Source organism: Camponotus floridanus, unplaced genomic scaffold (assembly GCF_003227725.1).
Source record: "Camponotus floridanus strain SB8 unplaced genomic scaffold, Cflo_v7.5 scaffold148, whole genome shotgun sequence".
Classification (NCBI taxonomy): Eukaryota; Metazoa; Arthropoda; class Insecta; order Hymenoptera; family Formicidae; genus Camponotus; species Camponotus floridanus.
In genome coordinates, this window is record NW_020229268.1 from 195,333 (window position 1) to 222,591 (window position 27,259).

The 27,259-nt window shown below is 28.1% G+C and overlaps 3 protein-coding genes across 11 annotated transcripts in view; all 3 read left to right on the plus strand.

The window, feature by feature from the left end:
- LOC105249907 (FERM, ARHGEF and pleckstrin domain-containing protein 1) overlaps positions 1-7,153 on the plus strand; it is a 38,436-nt gene extending 31,283 nt beyond the window's left edge. Inside the window, exons 11-20 of the mRNA XM_025406550.1 lie at positions 3,124-3,326; positions 3,553-3,642; positions 4,177-4,552; positions 4,632-4,741; positions 4,840-4,980; positions 5,056-5,210; positions 5,594-5,718; positions 5,882-6,042; positions 6,390-6,649; positions 6,802-7,153. Coding sequence (XP_025262335.1) covers positions 3,124-3,326; positions 3,553-3,642; positions 4,177-4,552; positions 4,632-4,741; positions 4,840-4,980; positions 5,056-5,210; positions 5,594-5,718; positions 5,882-6,042; positions 6,390-6,649; positions 6,802-6,877 — 1,697 coding nt within the window. The 3' untranslated portion in view covers positions 6,878-7,153. The remainder of the gene's footprint in view (positions 1-3,123; positions 3,327-3,552; positions 3,643-4,176; positions 4,553-4,631; positions 4,742-4,839; positions 4,981-5,055; positions 5,211-5,593; positions 5,719-5,881; positions 6,043-6,389; positions 6,650-6,801) is intronic.
- An 8,340-nt stretch (positions 7,154-15,493) lies between these two features.
- Positions 15,494-21,992, plus strand: LOC105249963 (glycine-rich cell wall structural protein). 9 transcript variants are annotated; one of them, XM_025406519.1, is made up of 11 exons: positions 15,494-15,646; positions 16,351-16,935; positions 17,208-17,237; positions 17,665-17,694; positions 18,129-18,158; positions 19,418-19,687; positions 19,907-20,008; positions 20,077-20,316; positions 20,460-20,567; positions 20,660-20,798; positions 21,741-21,992. In XM_025406519.1, the coding sequence occupies exons 1-11, from the start codon at positions 15,580-15,582 to the stop codon at positions 21,889-21,891; spliced, it is 1,752 nt and encodes a 583-aa protein (XP_025262304.1). In that variant the 5' UTR covers positions 15,494-15,579; the 3' UTR covers positions 21,892-21,992. The 9 variants fall into 9 exon arrangements, with proteins under 9 accessions (XP_025262304.1, XP_025262301.1, XP_025262306.1 ...); XM_025406516.1 differs by having other exon boundaries at positions 20,077-20,367; positions 21,741-21,991; XM_025406517.1 differs by having other exon boundaries at positions 15,495-15,646; positions 20,101-20,367; positions 21,741-21,990.
- Positions 21,993-23,896: 1,904 nt separating this feature from the next.
- On the plus strand, positions 23,897-26,482 carry LOC105249908 (jmjC domain-containing protein 4). The gene is made up of 4 exons (XM_011255688.3): positions 23,897-24,488; positions 24,806-25,103; positions 25,219-25,489; positions 25,570-26,482. Exons 1-4 carry the CDS (start codon positions 24,251-24,253, stop codon positions 26,026-26,028), a joined length of 1,266 nt encoding a protein of 421 aa, XP_011253990.1. The 5' UTR covers positions 23,897-24,250; the 3' UTR covers positions 26,029-26,482.
- The last annotated feature ends 777 nt before the right edge of the window (positions 26,483-27,259 follow it).

A 27,259-nucleotide genomic window follows, 5' to 3' on the forward strand; every position in this document is an offset into this window, starting at 1 on the left:
CACTTTTTGATCGTTTATCGATATACCGTACACTTGTTAACGCTATATATATATAATATAAATATAAATATATATATATATATAAAAAAAATATATCTGTTTTACGCGGTGATTCTCCCCCGGTTGAGATGCGCCGTCTCGTCGATTGATCCGATTGTGTTCGAATGATATATCGGAGCGCAGAGCTCGGTGGAAGGACGTGGGGGAATTACCAGCGTCCCCGAAGGACGAGAGCGGTATTCCAAGCGTAGGGAAATCTATTGTACATTGATTATTGATACATTAATTATGATAATAATAAATTATATACAAAGTCAAAAGTATCGTATATCGGATCTGCGTAATTTCGCTTTAGTTTTTCTGGACAGTTTGTTTCTTTCTTTTTTTTTTCTTTTTTTTTTTTTTATCCTTCTATCTTTTCAAATCGTTTTCTCCTCTCGTTTTCATTTCCATTTTATCCATCCACGCGCGGTTAGACTGACATTTTAATTTCGGACCCGACGTATGCGCGATCCAGATGGGTTGATCTCTGCAGTTTTCCTCGTTTTATTACACAGTAATTTCTACGGATTGAATCTCCGTTTCTCCTCGATGCGACGTCCTTGTTCTTTTTTTTTCTTTTTTTTCTTTTTGTTTTTTTACTGTTCATGTCGTATCTTTTTATCGCAATGCCGGATTCGTCGCTCGACCGGATGGCAATATGTGTGAGTAATGCCCTTACAATGCCTGTCTGTAACTGTGATTATTACGATTTTTTTTCCTCTTGATCGTTTCATAATTCATTTCGTTTAAGTAGCACGAATTCCCGTTTAGAGCCGAGTCTGGGCTCTTCGTCGCATTTGCATCGATAGACAAATAATTCCTTAAATTGCGATTGTAGAAATTATTGCTAGGAAGAAGAAAAAATAATTCGATGATGCATACATGAAAGATGTATACACAGAAAAAGAGGAGATTATTCTTGTTTTGAAAATATATTTAGTTTTAACATGGAAATCTTGAAATGAGATTATATTGCGTTAATTAAAGAAAAATATAATTGCTTACTTGAATGAAGCCATTTTATATAGTTGAATCAAGAAAAATATATTATGATTTAAGATTTAATTTTCTTGAGTAGAAAAGAAACAATGTTAGATAGAAAATAACATTTTTAAATGAAAGATTATAATTTTCTTAAAGTAGAATTAAATAATTATATATTCATGAGATGACAATTATAATATTAAAATAAGACTATAATATTGTTGAAATTTAAAATTATTAAATTCTTCTAAGAAGATTATAAATTGTTGCGTATATACGAAACAATGAACGCGTTAATTTAAATATATAAGTTTTGATTTGACACTTATTTTTTTTTCTGTGTAGCTTAATAAAAATAACATACTTTGATATCGTAAAAGATAATGTGTGAGCATTCTTATAAATCTTTCGTTTCAGGATTTTAAGAATTTTAATTAAAAATCAAAATATCTTCGGAATCATACATACCTGTATAAATGATCTTGTTGTAGATTGCGATGATATGGCTATTAATTAAAAAATAGTGAAAGCTAAATATATATCTATTATCAAGGCTTTATTCATGCAAATGCGTCATACTCTGCCCATATTCGTTTCAATGATCTTTATGCCATAACTCTGATGCAAAACAAGCGGAATAGCTTACCCCTAGATGCTCCTGTATAATACACTTCTGTTTTTTTGCTCACAAATTGTATCATATTCGTCGTCTTCGTCTTCGGCAAGTAAAAACTTGATCAAGACTCGCTGCTTAAGAGGCTTTTCGCTGCGAATATCAAGCTATTTTGTCACGATGCTGTTATTTCCGCATGCAATTTGCATTTCTTGCATCGATGAAATATAGAATGCGTTATATATATTTTCTCTTAGTATTAGTTTTGTTTCTAGCCGTTAATTTGCTGATTACTCGAAGCACATATACAAGGTGTCCCGAAACTATCGCTTCATATTTTAAAGGTAAATTCTCTGACCAATTTAAAAACGATTTTTCCTCAGCGAAAATGTCGAGGCATTAACAGTTTTCGAGTTATAAATGATTAAAAATAAAGGGTTTTTCGCAAGCTAAGCCTTATTGGAATAAAATATTAATAAAGTCACATTCTTTAGTTTTAGGTAGAGTTTATCTTAATAGAATTTTAATTTAAGGCTTAGTTAGAAAGATATATGATGATAAAAATTGGGAATATGTAAAAAATAATGATCTCCTTCGACATTTTCGATGAGGAAAAATCGTTTTTAAATTGGCCAGAGAATCTACCTTTAAAATATGAAGCGGTAATTTCGGGACACCCTATATTTATAAATAGATCATTTAGTAAAAATGAAATTTTCTCTCGCTGTAACTTTGATTTCTTATTCGTTTATTCGAATGGCTTATTTGCATCTCTTGTATATTATCTTTCTACATATCATCATTATATCATCGTTAGAAAAGATGGAGCTTTTTATTTCTTCGTTATACGGAAAATCACTGCACGTAGATTCCGCTCTGAGATTTTTGAAATTGTCAACCGCGAAACGTGCTTTTATTTTAGCATTAATGTAAATTCGAATGTTATCTATTGCAATTAAAATAACCATTATTGTTAAGATAAAAGTTTTAGCAATCAACGACAAAAATATTAAATATAACAAAGAATATTTAATCTTGCTGGTCAAAAAATAGCAATCTATACTAATATATTTGCTATAAATTTTATAATGTTTCTTAATATATCGAAAGTATCTCTGTTTTTCCATTCGTGCATGTAAATTTTTACAAGTAATATATGTGCAGATTTTATAGTTATAGATATCATTTCGATTCGCGTGGAATAATTTTATAGTTATAGATATCATTTCGATTCGCGTGGAATAATTTTTCCGGAGCTTTTGTCGTGTTCGAATCATCATCTTTTTTTCGGGCGCAGCAAAGAGATTCTCAATAGAAAAAAAAAATAAAAACCGAAAAATTGCACCACAGCATGCGTGCATATACACATCAGGCCTTACATTTCCACCAGATATTATCGATACTTTTATTATTTTATTTTTCTCATCTCTCCTTATGTTTAATGAAACTTCTTTCCCCATCGTCTGATTGAAATCTGCTTACAGATGTCGAAGTCGACAAGCAGAAGATATCTAATCAACGGGAGAACAATAATTCTGTATACACCGCTGAAAAATCTTCGGATAAGCGAGCGACGAACGGCGAGGTCGAGGTGAACAATGCAAGCATCGTAAATTCGCCAGATCTCAGCCCGGTGAAAAATGCACGAAATGGGGAAGCAGAAGAGATGGAAGTTAAAAAAACGAAGGTGGGTTTGTAGTCTATAAATTTGTTGTCGCTATGCAGTTTATTTTTTGTTTGCATCTGTTGACAAAAATTATATATTTAATTCTATAAAAATATATAAAATTATATAATTATAAATTATAAAAAAAAAAAAAAAAAAAAAAAAAAAAAAAAAAAAAAAAAAAAAAAAAAAAAAAAATATACTTTTTATTTGCATCTGTTGACAAAAATTATTATATTTTATCCAGAGATGGCCAACCGATAAAGCTTACTATATAGCCAAAGAGCTTCTTATGACCGAACGAACATACAAGAAGGATATGGATGTTATTAATGTAGTAAGTAAAAAGTTATGCCAGTCCAGAGGAAGCTAATGAGAAGAAGATTAGTTTTTTAAAATTCTTGACTAAAAATTCTAAAGATTGCGAATTGTTTTTATGCGCACACAGAGAAAAATATATACTGTATTCAAGTAAATATTATTTATTTTAAGTATATCACAAGTTTGTATATCCGCAAATATATCATAAGTTCACCACAAGCATTAAATTTAATTGAATATATTCTGAATTGTAGTAAGTGCAGTATTTTAGTCAAGAATATTAAATTAAAACAAAAATTTTGGTTTGCTTACTACAAGAGTTGACGTAAAATAAGTTTGATTTTTCTTTGATACAACTTTACAATAATCTTGAAGAGAAAATAAATTCTTCTTTTGAGTACATGATAATGAGATTTTCTAACACTTGTGTATATTTGTAGTCTATTATCAAGAATATATTCTTTGTTGAAGAAAACTATTACTTAAAAAAAGAAAAATAAACTGAGTAATCGCTTTTCTTGGCAGTAGAATAATATTTTTCTCTCTGCAGTGGTTCCGGGAGGAAGTTTCCAGGGAAGCAGAATTAGAAGGAGAATCAGTGGTTTCTTTAATCGAGCTGCTTGCCGATGTTCACGGGCCTTGCCTTCAAGAGATGGAGACACGCCTAGCACGCTGGGAGAGCAACGCTCGTCACAATATTGGCGACTTTCTGTACAATACACTCTTGAATATCCTGCCTCTCTACGATCAGTACCTGGAAAATCTAATTCCCGTGTTGGAGAAAATGGAATATTCTATGCGAACGTCGCGACGCTTCGATCAACTTTGCCGGGATTTCGAGTCACAAAAGCACTGTTATCTGCCGTTGACCTCATTCCTTTTGAAACCTTTACAACGATTATTGCATTACAACAGTATTATCGACAGTGAGTATGGATTAATATCGATTATTCAGTCTTCAACATAACTCTGAATTTCTCACACGAATGTTGCTCTTTCATTTAGGACTGTTAGATCATTATCCGAAAGACCATACCGATTTCGAAGATTGTCTGGCAGCGAGAGATAGACTCGGTGAGACGTTACTTGAGGGACTCACAATTATAAATCAAGCGGTGAGAGAAAATTATCGCATTGCGTATTATATGAGAATATAATACTTGAGAATAATTCAGAATAAATTAAATTGTTTCAATGTTTCTCATCATTGCAGGAAAACCTAGTACAATTGTGCGAAATGCAACGAGACATTACTGGCTTTGACAATCTGGTGCAAGAAGGTCGAAGGTTTATTAGACAAGGATGCCTGCAAAAGTATAGCCGTAAAGGTTTTCAACAACGTATGTTCTTCTTGGTGAGTCTTCCGCATATCTCTCGTCAATTTGTGTGACACAGCACGACGAGATTAATATCGCATTTATCTTCACAGTTCTCGGACGTGTTATTGTATACATTCCGTACTCAACAACCAACGCAATGCTTCCGTGTACATGGTCAACTACCATTGAAAGGAATGAAGATTCAAGATGCAGATAATAAGACTGGGACGGACTTCGCATTTATTATTGACGGACAAGGAAATCAGTGAGTATCAAGTTTCTCGAATTATATTGCATAGTTAAAAAAGATAATAACGAAGAGATATTAATGGTCGTTAAGAGGCCACATCATTTATTGAGAAGTCAACTAGCTAAACTGATCTTATTGAAATATACATTTAATAAATTTATCGCACATTAAAGCAATATCAAGATAATAATGAAGCAACACGTACGCGTGTGCAGAGTATGTGACGACCATAAAATCAAATCATCGCACGTATATTGTTTTATTATCATCTAGATATTGCTTAAATGTGCATCAAATGTGCTATGCTAGTATCCTAACTTTCTAATGTTTTTTTCATCACTCACGTTTTTAAAGTTACACTCTCGTTAAATTTGAGTCGTTAAATTTTGTTCTTGTAGATCGTTAACAGTTGCAGCAAGCAACGAAGAAGAGAAAGAGAGATGGATAGAAGATTTGAATATGGCTATAACGCAAGCTGATGCATCAGATGCAAAGATGCCATATTTAAGTTTAAAGTCTTGTAGTAAGTAATCACTATACAAAACAGTATAAAGTCAAAAGATTTTTTTATTAAATAAAATAAAAGTTTTTATTAATTTAATTTTATTAATTTAATTTTTTAAAAATCTTATTTTTATTTAATAAAAATAAGAAGATTTTATTTAAACTTTCTTTTCTTTTAAAAGTTTTAGGCTCAGCTGATGAAGTGGGAGATGGTGTAGGATTAGAAGTAGACCGAACTAGTTGCGGAGGTGCAAAGGCCTCACAACGTAGCAATACTACAGTTCATGTTTGCTGGCATCGCAATACAAGTATTAGTTACAGCGATCAATTACGAGCATTTCAAGTATGTTAAAATTCTTAATCATATATATGTGTGTGTATATATGTGTGTGTATATATACACACACACAGGGTGTTCCATTATATATGTACATAATATATGTACATTATATATGTACATAATATATATATATGTATATATGTCAAAGTCAAAGTCACCATCAGATGTCCCCCTCGAAATCCTACAAGTGTAGGATTTTGTTTGACACATTTTTTCGTATCTTTTAGACTTTACGAGATATTTCGATGGCAAAGTTAAAATGGAACACCCTGTATATATATTACGTTCTTTTTCATTGTGCGAGACATTTGTATGTTCTATATAAAAATTAATCAATGTGTATGTTTCAGAATCAGCTTAGTGGATTTCTTTTACGGAAATTTAAAAACAGCAATGGTTGGCAAAAGCTTTGGGTTGTGTTTACCAACTTTTGTTTATTCTTTTACAAATCTCATCAAGATGATTTTCCCTTAGCTTGTTTGCCATTATTAGGATACACTGTATCCACACCATCGGAAAAAGATGGGATTAATAAGGACTTTGTATTTAAGCTACAATTCAAGAATCATGTATATTTCTTTCGAGCAGAAAGTGATTATACTTTTGGAAGGTAAATATGCAATATTCTTATAATTTCAAGAAACACATAAACATATGATTATTGTTTATATATTTAAGTGTTGTCTAATGTATTATGATCTAATAAAAGTATAATAAACTTGCAAAAAATACATTAAAGTATAACAAACTTAATTGTTTTAGATGGATTGAAGTCATTCAAAGTGCAACTCAACAGAGCCATGTGCCTGCCAGCATGAATAAAAAAGAAGAATATTAAAATCTATCCAATAATTAAATAATCGTGAAGAAACGAACCATTTATTAAAGAATTGTGCTATATAATATGATTTTGAGATAGTATGAACAAGAAAGTCTAAATCTTTGGCCTTATTATATGTGAAATCAAAAATCGCGCGTATGTGTGTATATCTTGAAGATTTTATATCTGATAAAAATTAATCAGTTCTCTGGAAGAATAACTCATGTCCAATATATTTTCTATTATGTACATTATGAATTTACATACTAATAGATCTGATAGTATCTTATAGCATTTATTTAAAATTGATATTTATAATCATAATTCTTTTAATATTGTGTATTTCCACAGACTTGAGTTATTCTTTTAGAAAACACAATTTTGAAGAGAGTTAAAAATTATATTACAAATAAAATATAATAACAGAGATATTATAGAAAATTAGAGACAAAAATATAAAGAAATTTTATGTACAAATTGCAAAATTTTTTAATACGTGATTTTTATGCTTTTAATAAAAACTTAGTAACATATATTTGACGAGAATTTCAATTTTATATTAAATTTATGGGGAGAATATTATTTGTAAAAAAATATCTATATAAAAATATATAAACAAATTTGTAAATATTTACACATATATATCAATCGCGCATTTGTTTAGAAAATTTTTATCAAAACTTTTTATCTATTCTATAATATGTGATAATTCACAATCAATTAACAATGTAAAATATATAATGTATTTTTAGACATTTATTTTTAACAATTTTCATAGAATTTATACATTATATATAATTGACTGAGCCTGCACTATTATTCAATGTATATAAAATAGATATAACATTACGTTAGAATTATATCTATAAATATATATATTTACATATTAGCAATACTTTTCCAAGATGCATTCTGTTATGTAATATAAGTAGAGGTTTGATGATATTATTGCAAGAAACTATATATGTGTATTAATGTTGGACCAATTTTATAATCCAATCTACGATCATTGTCTTCTATAAGACAATAATTTTGCATATTTTTTCTTTTTGTAAAATCTAATTCGTATTTAAGTAGAATGCATAGTATGAACATTATGTTATATAAGCCATAGATGAGTTATTTAAAGATTTTTATGATTTTATTCAAATTTTAGTTGATGCTATCGTGCTTTTTAGAATTATTACATACGACATTTATAAAGAGATTGAAAGAAATTTTATTGTAAAATGGCACGATATATACTATATAATAATATGTTCTTGTTATCGCTATTGCATGACTATTTAAATGACGGTATTTGTACATCCTTTCTTTATGTACAACTATCTTTAATCTAAATAATAAATCAAAGAGATGAATAATTATTAGATTAACCATTACGCATGTTTAATTATAATTTTATATTATACATATAAGTATCTAAAAAAATGTGAATCTATTTAATGTCAATCTAAATGTCTTTTTATAGTCAACAGACACTTATAAAAAGATGTGTTTTGAGTTTTTATGTCATTTGGAGAGATTGTTATATAATTTAGATTATAGTTAATATATAACAGAAAGGAAAGAAAAGAGAATTAGAATTTTATATATATATATATAGCAATTATATATTGCGTAACACCCTATATATATATATATATATATATATATATATATATATATATTGCCCAATTAAAATAAAAATAAAAGCCATAAGTACATATAAGTAGATATACAGGATGTTCTAAAAAGGTATGTCAAAAATTTAAGGAGATATTTCTCACACCTGAAGGGTGAAAAAAATGTTATATGGATATAGGTGCGGAACTCCTGAAATAAGCATTTCCGCACCTATATCCATATAACATTTTTTTCATCTTTCAGGTGTGAGGAATATCTCCTTAAATTTTTGACATACCTTTTTAGAACACCCTATAAGTAGATATAAAGGCTTACATGATGCTTTATGATATGAAAATATATCTATATATACAGATTTGTTTAAAATAAATCATAGGTTGGTTTTCAAATCTCAACTTTGCCTCATAAAATATCGGATGTACAACATTTGCTGAGCAATCAACAATCTAATAGATAGTATAACATTGTTGTAATGTTAAGAGAGATTAATATGAACAAAAAATTTATTATCTATAAATCTTCTTTATCAGATTTTGTAAAAGTCACTATAAAATTGACAACGTTGTAATTGGCAATGTTATAAAACGAATACAATTATACTTTATAACATTCATAGATTTAAATCAAAATATTTACGCAAAGAAGATAAAAATAAATTCAAATATTAGAATAATAAGAATATTTGCTTCTCATTTTAAATGCAATATGCAAATAAAAAGAACAGACTTGTATCTGCAATAATAAAATCATGATATTATAGCATATAAATACAACAATGAAATCAGTAGGAGAAAGACCATAAGAAATGTATTACGTTCTAATAAAGTTAAAGTTGGAGAATTTGCCTGGAAACATAAGATATATATATAATGTTTACTATAATTAGTAGAGTTTCTGCAACAGTTCTCTTTTCAATAGCTCATCAATTTTGAGAAATAATTTTTAATTCAATCAATATCCAAATAATCTATATATTTCAAATATAAATATCTTTGCTGAAATCCAATGTATATTTTAAGAAATACAGCTTTTCTTAAAATTGTTATTTCTTACTATCTTCTGCAATTAAATATAATAAGAACGAATAAATGTAACATTATGATTATGTCCTTATCAGTATATTTTGTTGCAATAAACATATCGATAAGATTATGACCATTTTTTTATTAATAACATTAAATATTTTCTAAAATATATTAATTTATATTTTTTTTATTTAACTAGACTTTCACGCACATTTGATGTTATACTTCTTTATAATTCCTATCATTATTCTATAATAAATTATTCAGTAAAGAAATATCAATGATTATTTTCAATATAATATCACACAACTATAGAATTTTATTCGGCATATTTTTTCTAAAGTGGACATGATAAAAAACTGGTTTATAAAGTTAATCCTATATTATATAATTATGTTGATTTGGTAGATATGAAATTCATTCTTTACAAGATATCTGAAAATCGTACAGATAATTACCATTGATCTAAAATTAGATATTAGATATTTTTTTATATTCAGAAATATTTATATTAAAAAGAAAAATAAATAATAGAATTTTTTGATTAATTTAAAAAAAGATTTTATAAAGATAAAAAAAACAGATAATATATATAACATATTCAAAATATTGAGCAGAACTGTACGATGATAATGATACTGAAAATTTTTTTAATCCAACTTCTTGTATCCAGCATATTTGAAGTTATTTGTCAATTGAAAATTTTACTAAAAACGATTGATTAATAATATTATATTACATATTATACACTTAATAGTTTCGAGACATCCTACTAAAATTGAGAATTGGTCTGGAAAATAACGTCATGTTCGTTGAAATTTCGCGCAAGAGAACTTTAGCAGATGATACATGGAAGAAAAAATCATATTAATCTGCTGTTGTAATCATGTTTATCCTTACGGTAGTCTACGCTAATCAAAGATACGTGCCCAGACGCATCCATCATATCAGGCATAAACGAACGTGAGAAAAAGGATCTAATAATGTATGCTAAAAACATTTTTAGCTCACTCAATGAGCTCACTTAATAATAAACTTAATGAGTTTTGATATCGTACATTCTTTTTACGATTATATCTTACATTAAACGAATTTAATAACCCGATAGTACGCACAAGAATATTTGTTAAAACTATATATATATATATATATATATATATATATATATATATATATATATATATATATATATAGGGCGAGATGCGTATTAGAATTGGAAAAAATACAAAGATTAATTATAGAGTTAATCATCTTCCTAAAATTTTGTTATCAAGAAACTGAATCTTGAAAATTAGATAATGATAATTTTTCTCTATTAATTCTATTAATTCTATTAATTCTATTAACTCTATTAATTCTATTAATTCTTCCACTATTACTTAAGGAATTTTTTTCGTTTCTTATTCATTATAATTTCGATTATAATGAAATTATACTTACAATTAGATTAAATTAAATTTAATTTTTAGAAAAGCATGATTAACAAATAGTATAAAACAAATGTTTTTATAATTGGCTTTGATTTCTTGATTAACGAGAAATGTTTCTTGTAACAAGTGAATAACGCAAATAAAGAAAACAGTAACATAGTAAGTGATATAAGAGCTATAATGGGTAATTAGCATTTAGTTACTCTAACTAGTTGTAAAAATGTATATCGTCGGAATTATTAAATAGATTATACGTAACATATGTCTTACATATTTTATCCTTTTTATTGTTTTGGATTATATAACGTGCATATTGAGATACAAAAAAATAATTCCTAATTATCCATAATTATTTATAATAACACAAAAAGTATTAGAAACAGTTGTCTGCTTTTGCAATTAGTAATTATCAATTGTAATAATTGATTTATTCGTTTTTTGCGTCTATGTTGGAGCTAATTTTCTGGCCGGAAGTTAAAAAATTACGGTATTTCCATTTCAAAACTTGAGGAAAAGACTGCATAGGATTCCCACAGTTATATTCCAGGATATTCAAGATAGTCAACGATATTCGACAATTGCTTCTTCAATATCAGCAAAGATGATCGCTTATAATCGATGTGAAAAACTGATGTTCGACACTTTATTGTCCTGTTTATACAGTATGAAGTAATAAATTCATATTCATCGATCATATTTCTAATCACACGTTAATCGCTAATCGTACATCGCATATTATTTGCATATTATATTCGATAAAATATTTTTCTCTAGCTCGAAAACTAAAGAAAAGTTTAGTTTCAAGATAATTATTTTTTTATCTGTATTCATCTTGACCTCTTTTGATCTGGAAGAAACAACATACGTAATGACATATAAATCTATAGATTTATAGTCATATATCATAGTTCTATGGTCAAAATATGAAATATTCCGATTGATTATGTACACATTATTTTTGTACAAGAATAACTTGATTATATCAAGAATATTGTCTTTCTGTTTAGATAGAGAAATAAATGATTTATGAGATTACAGACTTTTAAAAAATTATTCTCCGCGTGCATTTATCTTTAATATCATTATTTTCTTATCACATTTTCATTATTTGGAAATAAAGTCGCGCCAAGTGAAGTATAGAGATTAGGTCAATGTAAATGTTAATATATAGCGGAGGTTATCGAATAGATATTAAGATTTATTTGATACAAATACGAATGACGACTTTCAGATTGAGAAAAATAATCATGTGCGATTAGTTCACTAAGAAATATTTTTTCACGTATGTGTTGTTTACTTTGTGTGTGTGCCAAGTATGCAAATTATAAATTATTGCAAATAATTTATAAATTACTTGCAATAATTTATAATTTGCATACTTGGCACACACAAATTGTAAATTAAAAAACACCAATGACGAAAGAGCAACAAACTATCGCTTGACTTTTTTAATAATACGTGTTACTTTTCTAAGTAAATTATTACTTTTAAATCAATTAAGATTTGTTATTTTCCATTTGATTTAATTTCAATAATATAATCAAATTTTTGGAAATATGATTCACAAAATTTTTAAAAAATAGTAATTTAAAAATCTAGCTTTTTTATCTTGTTAGTTATTCTGGCAATGATATTTACTTAAAGTAAAATTAATTAATTATTGATTTTACATTATAAATCTACCAAGATAACATTTCATACTTGTATAATCGAATCTTAACTCTGAGAAATCTGCGGTTGTAATAGATTGGAATAATTTTGCAACATAAATGAGAGAAGCATTTTATCTCTCATGGACAGAAAAAATATATACTTTACAGTTAATCTTCTTCATATCTTAATTTATGTTTTCTTAATATGCACTTCATAGAACATGTGCATTTCATAGAAACATATATATGCATTGTACGCAATTATTTGAGATCTAAATAAACTGTACAATTCATGTACGTTTTATCATTTATTATATATATTTCGATTAATAATCGAATGACGATACGTAAAGAATGTTTTAAGAATTTTTATGATATTTTTACCTCCTATACATAATATGGTATTTATAGAAAATTATTATATGTTACACCTCGGCTTATATGTTATGTACATGATATAATATGTAATCTTTATTATATAGATGTATATACAGAGTGTGACGGCAATCTCTTCCCAAAAAATGCTCTCGTGTTTTCTTTACACCAATTGATTCCTCTCATTATTTTGTATAAAAGTATTAAGGTAAGATAATCGAAAAATGAATATTTTACTAGATATTTTATAGTTTATGCAAAAATTAAGAAATTATTTCAAGCCTCATAACTCGAAAAGTACTCGATAAAAAAAAATACTTTATTATAATGTTTTGAAAAGCTCTCGAGGTAAGCTATAAGAGTTTTTTTCTGAGAAGAGATTACCCTAACATCCTGTATATATACGTGTATATATATGTATATGTATAGCGAGAGAGAGAGAAAGAGAGAGAGAAAGAGAAGCAGGAAAATGGACTAACTTAAAGGGATAACTTTTTTGAAAAGAAAATGTTAAATATAAAAATTTTAGGGTTTAGAAATAGGCATCTGGTGATAAACTTAAACTTGATCTAGGGGTCAAGTTTAGAAATTCATTTGATTTTTTTAAATGGAAATCCCATTTTCTATTGCATATTCTTGTAACTTAAGAAAAAAATATGTAATTTGTAATTAAAAGTTACATATCAGTAGTTACATTTTTTTCTTAAAAACAACTATGTGTTCTTTACACTAATTGATTCCTCTCATTATTTTATACATAAAAGTATTGAGGTCAGATTATCGAAAAATAAATATTTTACGAAATATTTTATAGTTTATATAAAATATTTATTATAGTTTATATAAAATTAAGAAATTATTTCAAGTTTCATAATTCGGAAGGTAATAGAAATACTTTATTATAGTATTTTGAAATGCTTTTGAGATAAGCTATGCAAGAATATACAATGAAAAATAAAATTTATATATATATATATATATATATATATATACAATAATTTTGTTTATTGCTTATATCTTATAAAACCATTTTTTTAATGGTTTAATACAAACGCAACTTTTATTAATTTGATTTTAATATTCTATAAAAATAATAAATCATTTATATATCAATTATATATCAATTATTTTACATATTTTATTAGTTTATCTTATTTTAATGTATAATAGAGTTTTAATATACATACTAATCTGCAGAGATATATTGATAAAGTAACTTTCCACGTATGAAATATTGTTTGATGTGTATATACATTCTAATAAAATTACATTCTGATAAAATGAATAATTATGTATTATTAGCGATTATATAACATAGGTAATAAATGATATAAAATATAAGGAATATCAGAGGTATTAAAAAATCTTACTTAGATCTTTTTTTTAATTTCATATTTTTGAATTTAATTAAATAATAAAATAATTTAATAAATTTTGAACATAAATAAAATTTTGAATTAAAAACAATAGTATGTGTGTGGATTTTATATTTCAATATAAATTTTTTTTTCTTTTTACGTTATATCTTCTTCATGCAGAATATTTTGTAAAAATAGGAAGAGCATTCTGACAAAATAAATGATTATATATTATTAGCGATTATAACATAGGTGATAAATCTTTAAAATGACATTGAAGTTCACTGAGAGAAATCTGCGGGATGCTGCAAATAGCCTTTATAAAATGTTTTGCATTAGCGGCTGTGTCATTTCCAGAGATTGTTTGACAACTTATCATTAAATCATTGACAATGTCAATGACCAATTCTATTGAACGACCCTTTCTTATATTATTTTTTACGTTTGAGTATTATTCAATTCATGAGTTATTGATCGTATATACTTATTATATTTTTATATAAATAACTAATATTGATATAATTGATAACATATTGTGTTTATAATAATAACGAGACGTATAGTAACAATGTAATGATAATCACAAGAGAAAGTTTCTTTGTCTATACGACTCTGTTTATACCTGTCGATACATCATATGATTAAATCTCTTGTTTCAATAACTGTCTATATTGTCTGGCCTTCGTAAACATCGTTTGAATCGTATAATAGTACTCCTTTACTATAAATAACTTTATCAAAGTGAAAAATTTCTTTGTTTCTCATATTTCTCTGAAAAGAAGCATAATCCATGCGATATTAAAATTATTGCTTTAACATAAATCATTCTCAGGAAATTTTATTTGAACTTGATATTCTCTTTTTTCTAACATTCTTAATTCATTCTTGAATTAAGAATGTTATTAATTTATTCTTGAAGCAACGAGAGAGACTTTCTTTTTAAGAATGGTTTTTAAAACAAATTTGTTTTACATTTTCTTATGTAACAGCAGAAAAACCAATTTGATTGCAAGCTAGATAAGAGTGAGAAGATGCGATGACAGACGTGAATTCCCATTCAGGATAGATATATTCATCGCCGATTACCTTAACCTTGGCTACGCATCTGACGCATTTCTTGCTCCTGTTGTTTCTCAATCCGATATACGTTTAGCGAAAGAGCCGGTGTTTTAGGAAGGAACGAATGGTCAAAGTGGGAGATAAGATATAAAGACTTGGTAATTTCAACCGATCGGAATAGAAGCGAATATCATCATGTGGCAGCATCGGACGATCGGCCTTTTGGCCTTACTACTGCTTGCAGCATGTATTCAAGCACGAGGTAAATTATTTTCAATCGAATTTGTATCAATGTCTCATCACGATCATTAACAGTTTCAATTTTTTTTATCAAAATTTTATTTTTATCATCATTTTTATTATAGAGACAAAAGAATCTCGAGAAAGAGAGAGAGTCCTAAGACAGTAAAATAATTCCGTCTCATTAAAAAAAACCTTTATTTAAAAAAATGATATTCTCAGTCTCTAAGATTATATGTGCAAGATGACAATTCTTGTTTTTAAGATTTTAAACTATTAATAAGACGATGATAATTTTTTCGTGATATAACGGCATCTTCTTTTTTGCAACTTTGCGATCGTTTCTTGTTTTCGAAGAAGACTCACTATGAAAATACGAAACAGTTATATAAAATAATTCAATTCTTCCTCGATCTATAAAGAAACGATAATGAATCTTAAATACGGAAATTAGTTGCAACTATGTACATAATTGATGTACTTGAACTCTGACCTAAGATAATCGATTATTTTGCTTAATGCATATACAATTTCTTGTAAACATTAAGCAATCTTGCACTTGCTCTGTAATAAAAGTGAGGAAATAGAGAAATTCATATAAATCTCATCAGAGATCTATGATGATTTTATACGATCTCATATGATGTCAACATGATTAAAATTACTTTTTCAATTATTTATATTAACGTTGAGGATATAAAAAGTGATTCTCTCGATTTATTACAGAAATCGAATTACTGCGTTCAAAGCGGTACAGTGGAGGAGGAGGATACTCCTCCAGTAGTGCCAGTAGTTCTGCCAGCGCAAGTTCGTATGGCGGTGGTAGCAGTTTCTCCAAATCCGATGCTCAAGCTGTCGGCAGTGCCTCAGCAGGTGCTCAGTCCTCAGCATTGTCAGGTGCACATGGAGGCAGCGGTGGTCTAGGAGGTGGCAGTGGACATGGAGGTGGCGGTGGACATGGAGGTGGCGGTGGTCTAGGAAGTGGCAGCGGTCTAGGAGGTGGCGGCGGTCTAGGAGGTGGCAGCGGTCTAGGAGGTGGCGGTGGTTTAGGAGGCGGCCATGGCGGTTATGGAGGTAGTCACGGCGGTTATGGAGGTCAAGGTGGATACGGAGGCGGAAGTAGTGGTGGTTTAGGAGGCGGCAGTGGTCTAGGAGGTGGCGGTGGTCTAGGAGGTGGCAGTGGTGGTTTAGGAGGCGGTCACGGCGGTTATGGAGGTCAAGGTGGATACGGAGGCGGAAGTAGTGGTGGATTCGGAGGCGCCGGTGCAGGTGCAGGTGCTGGTAGCGGTGGATACGGCAGTGATGGATTTGGTAACTTCATCTTCATGAATTTAATGTTGCAATTAAAAGAAATCTTTCAACAAACATGTATCTATTATATTATACTTTTTTGTTTTTTTATATTTATCATTTTTCTGTTGATACAAAGTTATTTATAATATTAATCTTTGTCAATTGTGAATAATTAATTATATGATGCATAATTTTATATCTCATGATACCTCTTCAAATATCTTATTTAAAAAATAATTACTTATAACTACTTTTTTAATATATATAATATATTGTGTAAATGTTTTTAGGACCCGGAGGTGGTGGAGGCTTTGGTGGAGGTAAGTCTAAAACAAAAAGGTTTGCATATAGAAAATCTTACATAAAAAGAAAAAAAAAAATATATATATATATATATAATTTGATATCTAACACAAGTTTCATATTTTAATAAGATTGAATACAGTATATTGTAAAAAATATTAGGCTAAAAAATTTACGGCTAGAAATAACTTGAAAACAAATATAAATATAATCTAAACGATATAAACTTAATTAGTTAAAATTTAGTTAATTTTTTCATATAAAACATAAAAAAAAAATAAAAATATAGAACATATTAATGTATATGCTATATAGAAAAGAATTTCATAAACTATGTACATATTTAGTTCTTCATGATGTATTTCTAAATATTTTATTTAAAAAATAATTTATGTAACTAATTATTTATTTAATACACAATATATATTAGGTAAATATTTTCAGGATCCGGTGGCAGCGGAGGCTACGGTGGTGGTAAGTTTAAAACAAAAAAGTTTGCATTTAGTATGAAATCTTACATAGAAAAAAATATATATAATAATAAATTAGTTTTTTTTACTTTTAATAATAATGATAATAACTTGATATCTAAATTAAGTTTCGTAAATTCACTTTAATAAGATTGAATACAATATTGCAAAAAATATTACACTAAATGATTTTTTAGCCTAGAAATAACATAGAAAAAATACAAATATAATTGATTAAACAATATAAGCTTAATCAATTAGAATTTATTAATGCTTTCATGAAATATAGACATAATAATGTATATGCTACATAAAAAAATAATTCTTTAAACTATATACATTTTTAGTTTCTAATAATACTTCTCTAAATATTTTACTTAAAAAGTAGATAATATAATTAATTATTCAATATATAATATATTATGTAAATGTTTTTAGGATCAGGAGGTAGTGGTGGCTACGGTGGTGGTAAGTCTAAAACAAAAAATTTGCATTTGGAATAAACTCTTATGTAGAAAAAAAAAAAAAAAAAAAAAAATATATATATATATATATATATATATATATGTATGTGTGTGTGTATATGTATATGTATATATATATGACAAGAATTTAGTAATAATAATTGCAGTTTAATTTTTTTTATCTGATCTAAATTTTAAAATTCAATCTAAATTAATTTTAAAAAATTCAATATAATAATGCAAATAATATTACGCCGAAAAATTTACGCAGAAATAACAAAGAAATAAATATAAATATAACCGATGGAAGACAAGCTTTATTAGAATGTATTAAATCTTCTCACATCTTAGTACTTTCTCATATCTTAGCAAACACAAAATAACATAATATCACTGTTATAATTTCCCACTCAACAATATAACTGTTATGTGTAAAATCTATTACTTTGCAGTTATATTGCTGAATGGAAAATTATAACATTGACGTTAGATTACTATTATTTTGTGTTTACTAGGATGGAATAGATATACTAATTCATATGCTATATAGAAAAGGATCATTTCTTAAGCTATATACGCTTACTTTAAAAACGCTGCTTCTGTTCTTTTGTTATAATAATAATTTCTCATAACTTAAATAAAAATGTTTATATAACTTACTTTGATTAATATATATATATATATATATATATATATATATATATGAAATATATATATATGTATATATGAAATATGTAATATATATATAAATAATGCACTAAACTTTAGGAGCGTATTCTAGAGATCAAAGACTTTTTTTCTTATGAACATGGGTCCGCAAATAAACCCCTGAAAATTTGAAAATGTGTGAAATTGATCAAACACCCACAACGCAAATTTATTTATCTCTCAAGAGAGGGTGATAGGTAATGTCAAAACCTTTTTTTTTGAAATACAGTCAATTTTTAATTTTTTCCCCAAACTTTAGGGGTCTCTAGCTCGGAGGGGAGTTTATTTGCGGACTCATGTTTATAGGAAAAAAAAAGTCTTATTTTGACTTCTAGAATATTCTCCTAAAGTTTAGTGCATCATTTCAGATACACCTTGTATATTAGATATTATATATATATATATATATATATATATATATATATATATATAATCTGATAATATATTCTATAATAATAATATAATAATATATAATAATAATCTAATAATATATTTCAAATATAACGCTATTTCCATTTTAACATACAAATTCGATCAGCAATCTATAACTTTTAGGCAGTGATGGTGGAAGTGGAGTTGGTAAAGTTAGTGGAGGTGGTGGTAGTGGTGGTTATGGTGGAGGTACCTCCAGTGCCGGAAGCTATGGTGGAAGTAGCGGCGGAAGCGGCTCCTTAGGTCATGGTGGATCTGGAGGACAAGGTGGTGGTGGTTTTGGCGGCCCCTCAGGTCAGGGTGGTAGTGGTTATGGCAATGCTGGTTCTAGCGCAGGTAGTAGCGTTGGAAGTGCTGGTGGTTATGGTGGCAGCGGTTCAAGTGGTGGTGGTCGTAAGTGAATATATGTAATACTTTCTGCAATAATTTATTATAGAATCTATTTGATGAAATATTCTTGATTTTTATGTCTTGAATATACTTTTGTTATTTTAATGAGCTCCGTCCAATAATTTTAAAAATTTGATAACATTTTACTTTTTCACTTCTATATACATTTATAATATATCATAAATTTAATGAAAAATTAGCACATATTATTTTTGTGATAAGAATTAGGTGGACTTGGAGGTGATTCCGGTTTTGGGGGAGGATCTGGTAAATGGAGCGGCGGTGGCAAAGGTGGATATGGCGGAGCAGGAGGATTTGGCGGAGGTAATTTGAATGAAAAGAATCAAGAAATAAAGATTCAAAATTTAAAGAGAAAATTATTAGTTATTTAGAAAATAAATTTAATCATATTCCAGGTGGACATGGAGGAGGCTTAGGTGGCGGACAGGGAGGAGGCTTAGGTGGCGGACATGGAGGAGCAGGAGGATTTGGCGGAAGTTCAGGAGGTAGTTCGGGTGGTGGATATGGAGGAGGCTTAGGTGGCGGACAAGGAGGAGGCTTAGGTGGCGGACATGGAGGAGGCTTAGGTGGCGGACATGGAGGAGCAGGAGGATTTGGCGGAGGTTCAGGAGGTAGTTTGGGTGGTGGATATGGAGGAGGCTCAGGTGGATTAGGAAGTGGAGGTAATTTGAATGAAAAGAATTAAGGAATAAAGATTCAAAGTTTGAAGAGAAAATTATTAGTTATTTAGAAATTAAATTTAATCATGTTCCAGGTGGACACGGAGGAGGCTTAGGTGGCGGACATGGCGGAGCAGGAGGATTTGGCGGAGGTCTAGGAGGAAGTTCAGGTGGTGGAGGATATGGAGGAAGTTTAGGCGGAGGTAATTTTAATAAGAAGAATCAAGGAATAAAAATTCAAAGTTTGAAGAGAAAGTTATTAGTTATTTATAAATTTAATTTAATCATATTTCAGGTGGATGTGTTGATGGATGCGGCGGTGGTAGTGGCGCAGCAAATGCTAATGCTCAAGCTAGCGCTAGCGCAAATGCCGGTGCAGGTAGTGGAGGCCTTGGAGGTCATGGAGGTCACGGAGGTCACGGTCCGGGAGTGGAGTATGTATTGCCAAATATATAAATTAGAGATTAGATAAGAGATATTTTGATTGTTTTCGATGCCAATTGTCTATAACTTTTTCAATACTATTGATACTTCGACGTTTTTTAAAAAAATTATAAAAAAACAAGAGTTTAAAAAAAAACAATTTCCCAAATTCGTATCTTTCAGAAAATATGTTATTAACATCACGAATTGTACATATAAGATGCCTTGAATATTCTAAAAAGAATAATTATGATGATTTGGTATTATGTAACAGCATCAGAATTTTGCACGCGGTAAATTAATTCGCATAGAGTTTTTCCAACAGTGGAATAGATTTCAAGGTGAACAGGTTTCGAAAGAGAATGCTTCTGTAAGTCCCGTTCGTCATACAATCGATAACGTGCAAATTATACTTGTTTATGGAAATCAGCAAGACATGGTAATTTATTGAACAAATAAGTTTTGGATGAGTCATAAAGGAATAAAAATAAATCTAAGTAGCAACTACTATAGAATCGATTTTTTAACATTTTATACATTTCATAAAATTTTCCATTTTAAAAAGTTAATTTAATAACTTTGTTGACTTTTCTTATTTACATAAAACTGCAATACTGCTGGAATTATAAAAGAATTAAAAGTGAGTAAAAAAATACATCAGAAAAGGAGAAATAAATAATCTACCTGGAATGTAACATATATTCAAATAACACACCAAATGTTACCAATTTGTATAATTTATTAATAACAAGTATAATTATGTTTTTAGTTCTGACTTATCAAAACTTAATATTTATCCTCGAAACATTTTTTCAATAAGACAAACACTATTATAATAATATGATATTAGTATTTTAAAATTCGAAAAAATATATTAATGATATATAGATGATGAGTAGCCTAATTCTTTGATCGTTCGAATTATGCTTAAAATCGTATTTCTTGGTTTATAGTTTATTCTCTCGTATCGCTGACACCGATGAAGATACGAATAAGAGTGGCACTGTGGAAGGTGCCAAAGGTGTTTACAGCAGCAGTGCAGCTAACATAGATAGTAGTGGTAAAGGTACTTATTCTGTGAAAGCAGGTAAAATCCCGGCGTAATATCTGTGTTTAAAATTAAATATTACTTCGTTAAAAATTTTTCCAATGATCAGCGAATATTAACTGTGATTATAATCGTATTTTGTAACATAAATATAATACAATATATATATATATATATATACATATAAAGTCACACTTTATTTACTTTCTCATTGTCAGAAAAATAATTCAGCGTTTAAAAGAATAAATTTCTAAATAATAAATTATATTTTTGTGCAGTTTATTTATATTTAAAAAATCCTATACTTTTTTTAAGAGAAAGGAAAGTATTACTGCAATATGTACTATGATTAAATAATATCGTAAATTTTTTAAAATAATCATTCGACTGACTCTATGAAGTCATAACAAAATCAAATAACCATTATATTCCGTCATTTACTAAAGCTATTCGTTAGTTAATGATGTTTTGATTAACTGGAAAAACGTGATTCTTATCACTAACAAATGCTCATCAACTCCACGTAATTTATTTATCGCGTTGCACAACCGATGATTATTAAAAATGAATCTTCAATCGCAATATGATTATAATATTTATCGGGATTGTAAATCCGGTTACACATATATATGTATTATATTTCTATGTATGTATTATTTTATACATATGTTATGGCGATGAGAATACCATTATCCGTAATATAATTATATCTCTATTATTATCTCTATTTTATACTTCAGATCAAATTATTATTTATTTCTTCTTTTTTAATGTTTTTTTTATCACTTTTAACTCTTTTAATATAATTGTAGCAATATTGTAGTTTTATATAAATAAGAAAAACAAGTAAAATTATTAAATTAACTTTTAAAAATGTATTTTTTAAAATAGACAATTTTATCAAATAAGAAAAAAATTATAGATAAAAAAACTTTCTAGCGATGATATATTTAATTTCAGAGACTCAAACTATCTTGCGTATTCATCTCTCATGAATAATTCTTAGCAGCCTTTTATACATACGAGAATTTATAAAAAGTCTAGAGTATATCGATGACATAAACGGAATTTCCCCGGAAAAGATATATTTTATTTATTTTTGCACGTATCACTCCACCTCCATTGCTTTTTTTCTCTTTTTCGTCATTTCTGACACGAAAATACAGAAACTTTTTTAAAAATTTCTTCTTGATCTCCAACACGCTAAATTTAAATTTTGAAATAAATTTGCAGATACTGGCGACACAGAGGACATAGTATAACACAATGAATCGTTTCATCCTTGTTTACATTCGGGAACCAACAAGAATGAAGTAATTCACTGTGTCAATTGTATTTCTTGCTAAAAAAACGCCCATTAATGGAGCTGATTACGATATTAGACAAATAACAATTGATAAAAGATGATACAATTTACAAAAAAATGTACACATTCTTAAGCTAGAAAATTTTTTCAAATAAAAAACAAATAGATGCGCGTGTGCACGCGTTGTAATTTATATTTACATATTGTGATACGTATCACTGATTGAATAATACACTTTTATTTAAGATGTCGTGTGAAATTTTACTATCTTATCTAACATTTTGCACATTTTTGTACTCGAACAAGAATTAATTAATTATAGAATAAAACTTAAAACACATGCTTATAATTTCTATAAAATAAATTGATATTACTATCATGTTCGGTAACTCGCGCGGTAACTTTTTAATTCTATTATAAATAATACATTATTCTTCTCTACAAACTTTTATTTTATCTAATACTGTATTGAATAATGTAAATAAATAAACTGTAAATTGTATCGACAGAAAATATAAATCAATATCTCATCTAAATCTAAATTTTCAATTTTTTAATACTGAAATACTGATTATTATTGATAGAGAAACTGTTTGAAAAATTAAATGTATGAATAATGGAACATTTTAAGAATTAAGTAATAAAATATGTTCTAATAAAATATTCTCTAATTACTCTAAATATTTTAAATATAATAAAAAAAATATTAAATCGTAAATTTAAGTTGAGAAAAAAGAACGTCTTTTTCTTAGAAATTAAATAATTATAAGCAAAGTTGGATATTCTAATACTAATATAGCAAAATTTTCGACATGTAATTTTTAAATATCTAGCGGTAGGAGAGGTGGCGGCACAATCACTTGACAGCTGATCTATCAACATCTGACAGCTCTGCCATCAACACCAGTCGTGCACATTGATCCGAGACTGTGATGTCGCACAACGCAAGGTTAATCCTGACCGATTCGATGCGTGACTTACATCATAGAAAAATATTATTTGATTCACAAATATTGTTTTTGGCAACGAAAATGGATCTTTCTCGCTGTTCGATATTATTGTCATCATTGCAAATGCAATAACTGTATGATGAAGACCAAATCTTGGTCATGTCGACACTTATTGAAATTAACGATGATTTATACTCGTTCGACGAGGACACTCGTATCCCCGATACGATCGAGAAAATTGAGGAATCGATGGTGACATATAATGATTTCTTTTCAAAGTATCTAATATATAATCAACCGTGTCTCATTAATTCCCAAGCAACTGAAAATTGGCCGTGTAGACGTAACTGGGTATTGAATGGTGCACCCAATTTTGAAGTGCTTCGTACATTGTTCGGTACGTGAGAAATTTTCGTTGAAAAGAAAATTACAAGCATTAATTATTATTCATAAATTACTCTAATATCGCTAGTCAATTAATCAAAGGATCATTGGAAATAATGTAGTCGACCAAAACTAGTCAGAATTTTTGTTTATTAATTACAAAGTAATTAATTACTTTGTAATTAATAAGCAAAAATTAATAATGTTGATTATATACAAAGTAATTAATTACAAAGTAATTAATAAACAAAAATTCTGACTAGTTTTGATCGACTACATTATTTCCAATGATCCTTTCATTAATTATTAATACATGATTTCTACTACTAGGACGTACGATTGTCCCGGTTGCTGATTGTAACAAAAAGTTTTACAACTCGCAATTCAAAGATGACATGCCCATGAAAAGTTACTTGGATTATTGGATTGATTACAAGCGAAACAATTATGCGAAATCGATGCCATTGTTGTACTTAAAAGATTGGCACTGTGTTAAAGACTTCCCTGATATCCCGATTTACGAAGTGCCTCAGTATTTTGTATCCGACTGGTTGAATGAATATTATATCGCTCACCCTGAACTAAATGATGATTACATGTTCATATATATGGGGCCAAAAGAAACATGGTAAATACATTTTCAATGTTACTCTTCTCGATTATGATCCAAAACTTCTTTCTTATATTGATAATTGATTGTCTTTGCATATTGAGATTAATCTAATAGTTCCTACAATGTCCAGGACTCCTTTACATGCGGATGTCTTTACATCGTATAGCTGGTCTGCAAATATAATTGGAAGAAAGAGATGGCTATTTTTTCCTCCGCATGAGGAAGATCATCTTCGTGATCTTTATGGGCAATTAGCATATGATGCAGTTTCAGAGGATCTTAATGATCGTACAAAATACAGAACATATGATAGTAAAAAGTTAAAATGTTTTGATATAATTCAAGAAGCAGGAGAAATTATATTTGTGCCATCAGGATGGCATCATCAAGTTTGGAATTTGGTAAATAATTGTAAGATTCCTCACAACAAAGTTTAAGTGTATACTAACAAAAAGTTCATCATATCATTTTTTTTGTGTAGGAAGATACAATTTCTATTAATCATAATTGGATTAATGGTTGTAATATAGGCAATGTATGGCATGGATTAAAAAGAGAATTAAGGTCTGTTATGAAAGAAGTTGATGATTGCAAGGATATGAAGAATTGGAATGAACATTGTCAATTGATGCTCAAGGCTTCCTATGGCATGGATTATAAACAATTTCTCCAGTTTATATCATTTATTGCTAAGAATCGTTTACATGCTATGTTAAAGAAAAATCAAGTTATCAGTTTTCGCAAGTATTGTTTTGGATATAATCACTGTTTGTTTGATTTGCGAGTACTGAAACACACATTGGACGATATTATCACAGACGCGCAAGATCTGTCTGTGTATAATTTGATGTGCGAAAATGATGAATCATTATTGTTATTGAATGCTATTACTTCGTTTCTTGAATCATCTTGTAATATTGAAAATATAATTTCTCCATGATCAAAGCAAAATTTAATAAACTATTAACAAATAGAACAAATTTGTTAACAGAAGCAAATTGCGTGATTTTTGTTTTCATAAATATAGCATTTTTTACTTGGTTGTTGCATATGAAACCATGTCATATTCTTGTCTAAAATTTTACAAATTTCCTCCCTTAACTTTATTTAAATTTTCTCTTAGAAGATAACATTTTGCAGGGTCATAAGATTACCTTTATACAGTAAGCACGTTATATTAAACATATTATCTAATTAACCATAAAATGCATCAGAGATATTGAAAGTATTCTTAATTTTTGAAAAAATTGCTAATACATTATTTGCTGTGGAACATATATGTATGTTAAAAACCAATAATAATCTTATATTCTATAATGTATATATGATAAATCGAAGCTCTAAAAACTCTGGTGTATTTTCATACGTGAGCGAAATTATTTTTTTAATCTAAAGACAAAAATATTATTTTTCTTAGTTAAATATATATACTACACATTTTCTAAATGTATAAAGATTTACAATAAAAATTTCCTATTTGAATTCTACTAAGCTATAATTGCATCCTAATCAAGGATACAATATCCCTGCTGCTTGTAAAACAATAGCATCTCATAAAACAACTTATATTTAATTTTCACGCGTATTGTCTTATTTACTATTAATTATATAAGCATAAATATATCCTTATATATATTTATGTGTATGTTAAAATGATTATAAACGCGCATGCGCATGTGCTTGTATGCTTGTGTATATATATAAATGTAAATATATACTAATATATATATTAGTGCATACTAGTATACATACTAATATATATAGTATACATGCACATTGGCATATATATATTCGCGATAAAAAATATATAAAATTTATAAGATGCAAATGTAAATTTTTCTTCAAAAAGTGCCAAATGTGATTGAAATTAGATGATATTTTTCTAGTAAAATTGATTCAATAATGTATGTATGTGCATAATTATTTTCCAATAATGTATTATTTATGAGTGTGCGTCTAGAGAGCCCTGTTATTCCATATGTTATGTATATCTCATATCTAAATTTGCATTTTGTTTTTTTCTTTCTATGTAATTCATCTATTTTTTCCAATATATGTTATATCTAATAGATATGCTTGACATATAAAGATTTACGAAAATTCATCTTTTATATCTTTAACATAAGTATTTTATCTTTTTTAAGTTTGTAAAATTTCTTTAAAAAAATCTT

Coding starts and splice junctions, on each gene's coding strand:
- LOC105249963 (XM_025406516.1), top strand. CDS start 15,580: ATGTGGCAGCATCGGACGATCGGCCTTTTGGCCTTACTACTGCTTGCA. Junction 20,368..20,459: donor AGGTGGATTAGGAAGTGGAG/GTAATTTGAATG, acceptor ATCATGTTCCAG/GTGGACACGGAGGAGGCTTA. Junction 20,799..21,740: donor GGTCACGGTCCGGGAGTGGA/GTATGTATTGCC, acceptor CTTGGTTTATAG/TTTATTCTCTCGTATCGCTG.
- LOC105249908 (XM_011255688.3), top strand. CDS start 24,251: ATGTCGACACTTATTGAAATTAACGATGATTTATACTCGTTCGACGAG. Junction 25,104..25,218: donor ATGGGGCCAAAAGAAACATG/GTAAATACATTT, acceptor TACAATGTCCAG/GACTCCTTTACATGCGGATG. Junction 25,490..25,569: donor ATCATCAAGTTTGGAATTTG/GTAAATAATTGT, acceptor TTTTTTGTGTAG/GAAGATACAATTTCTATTAA.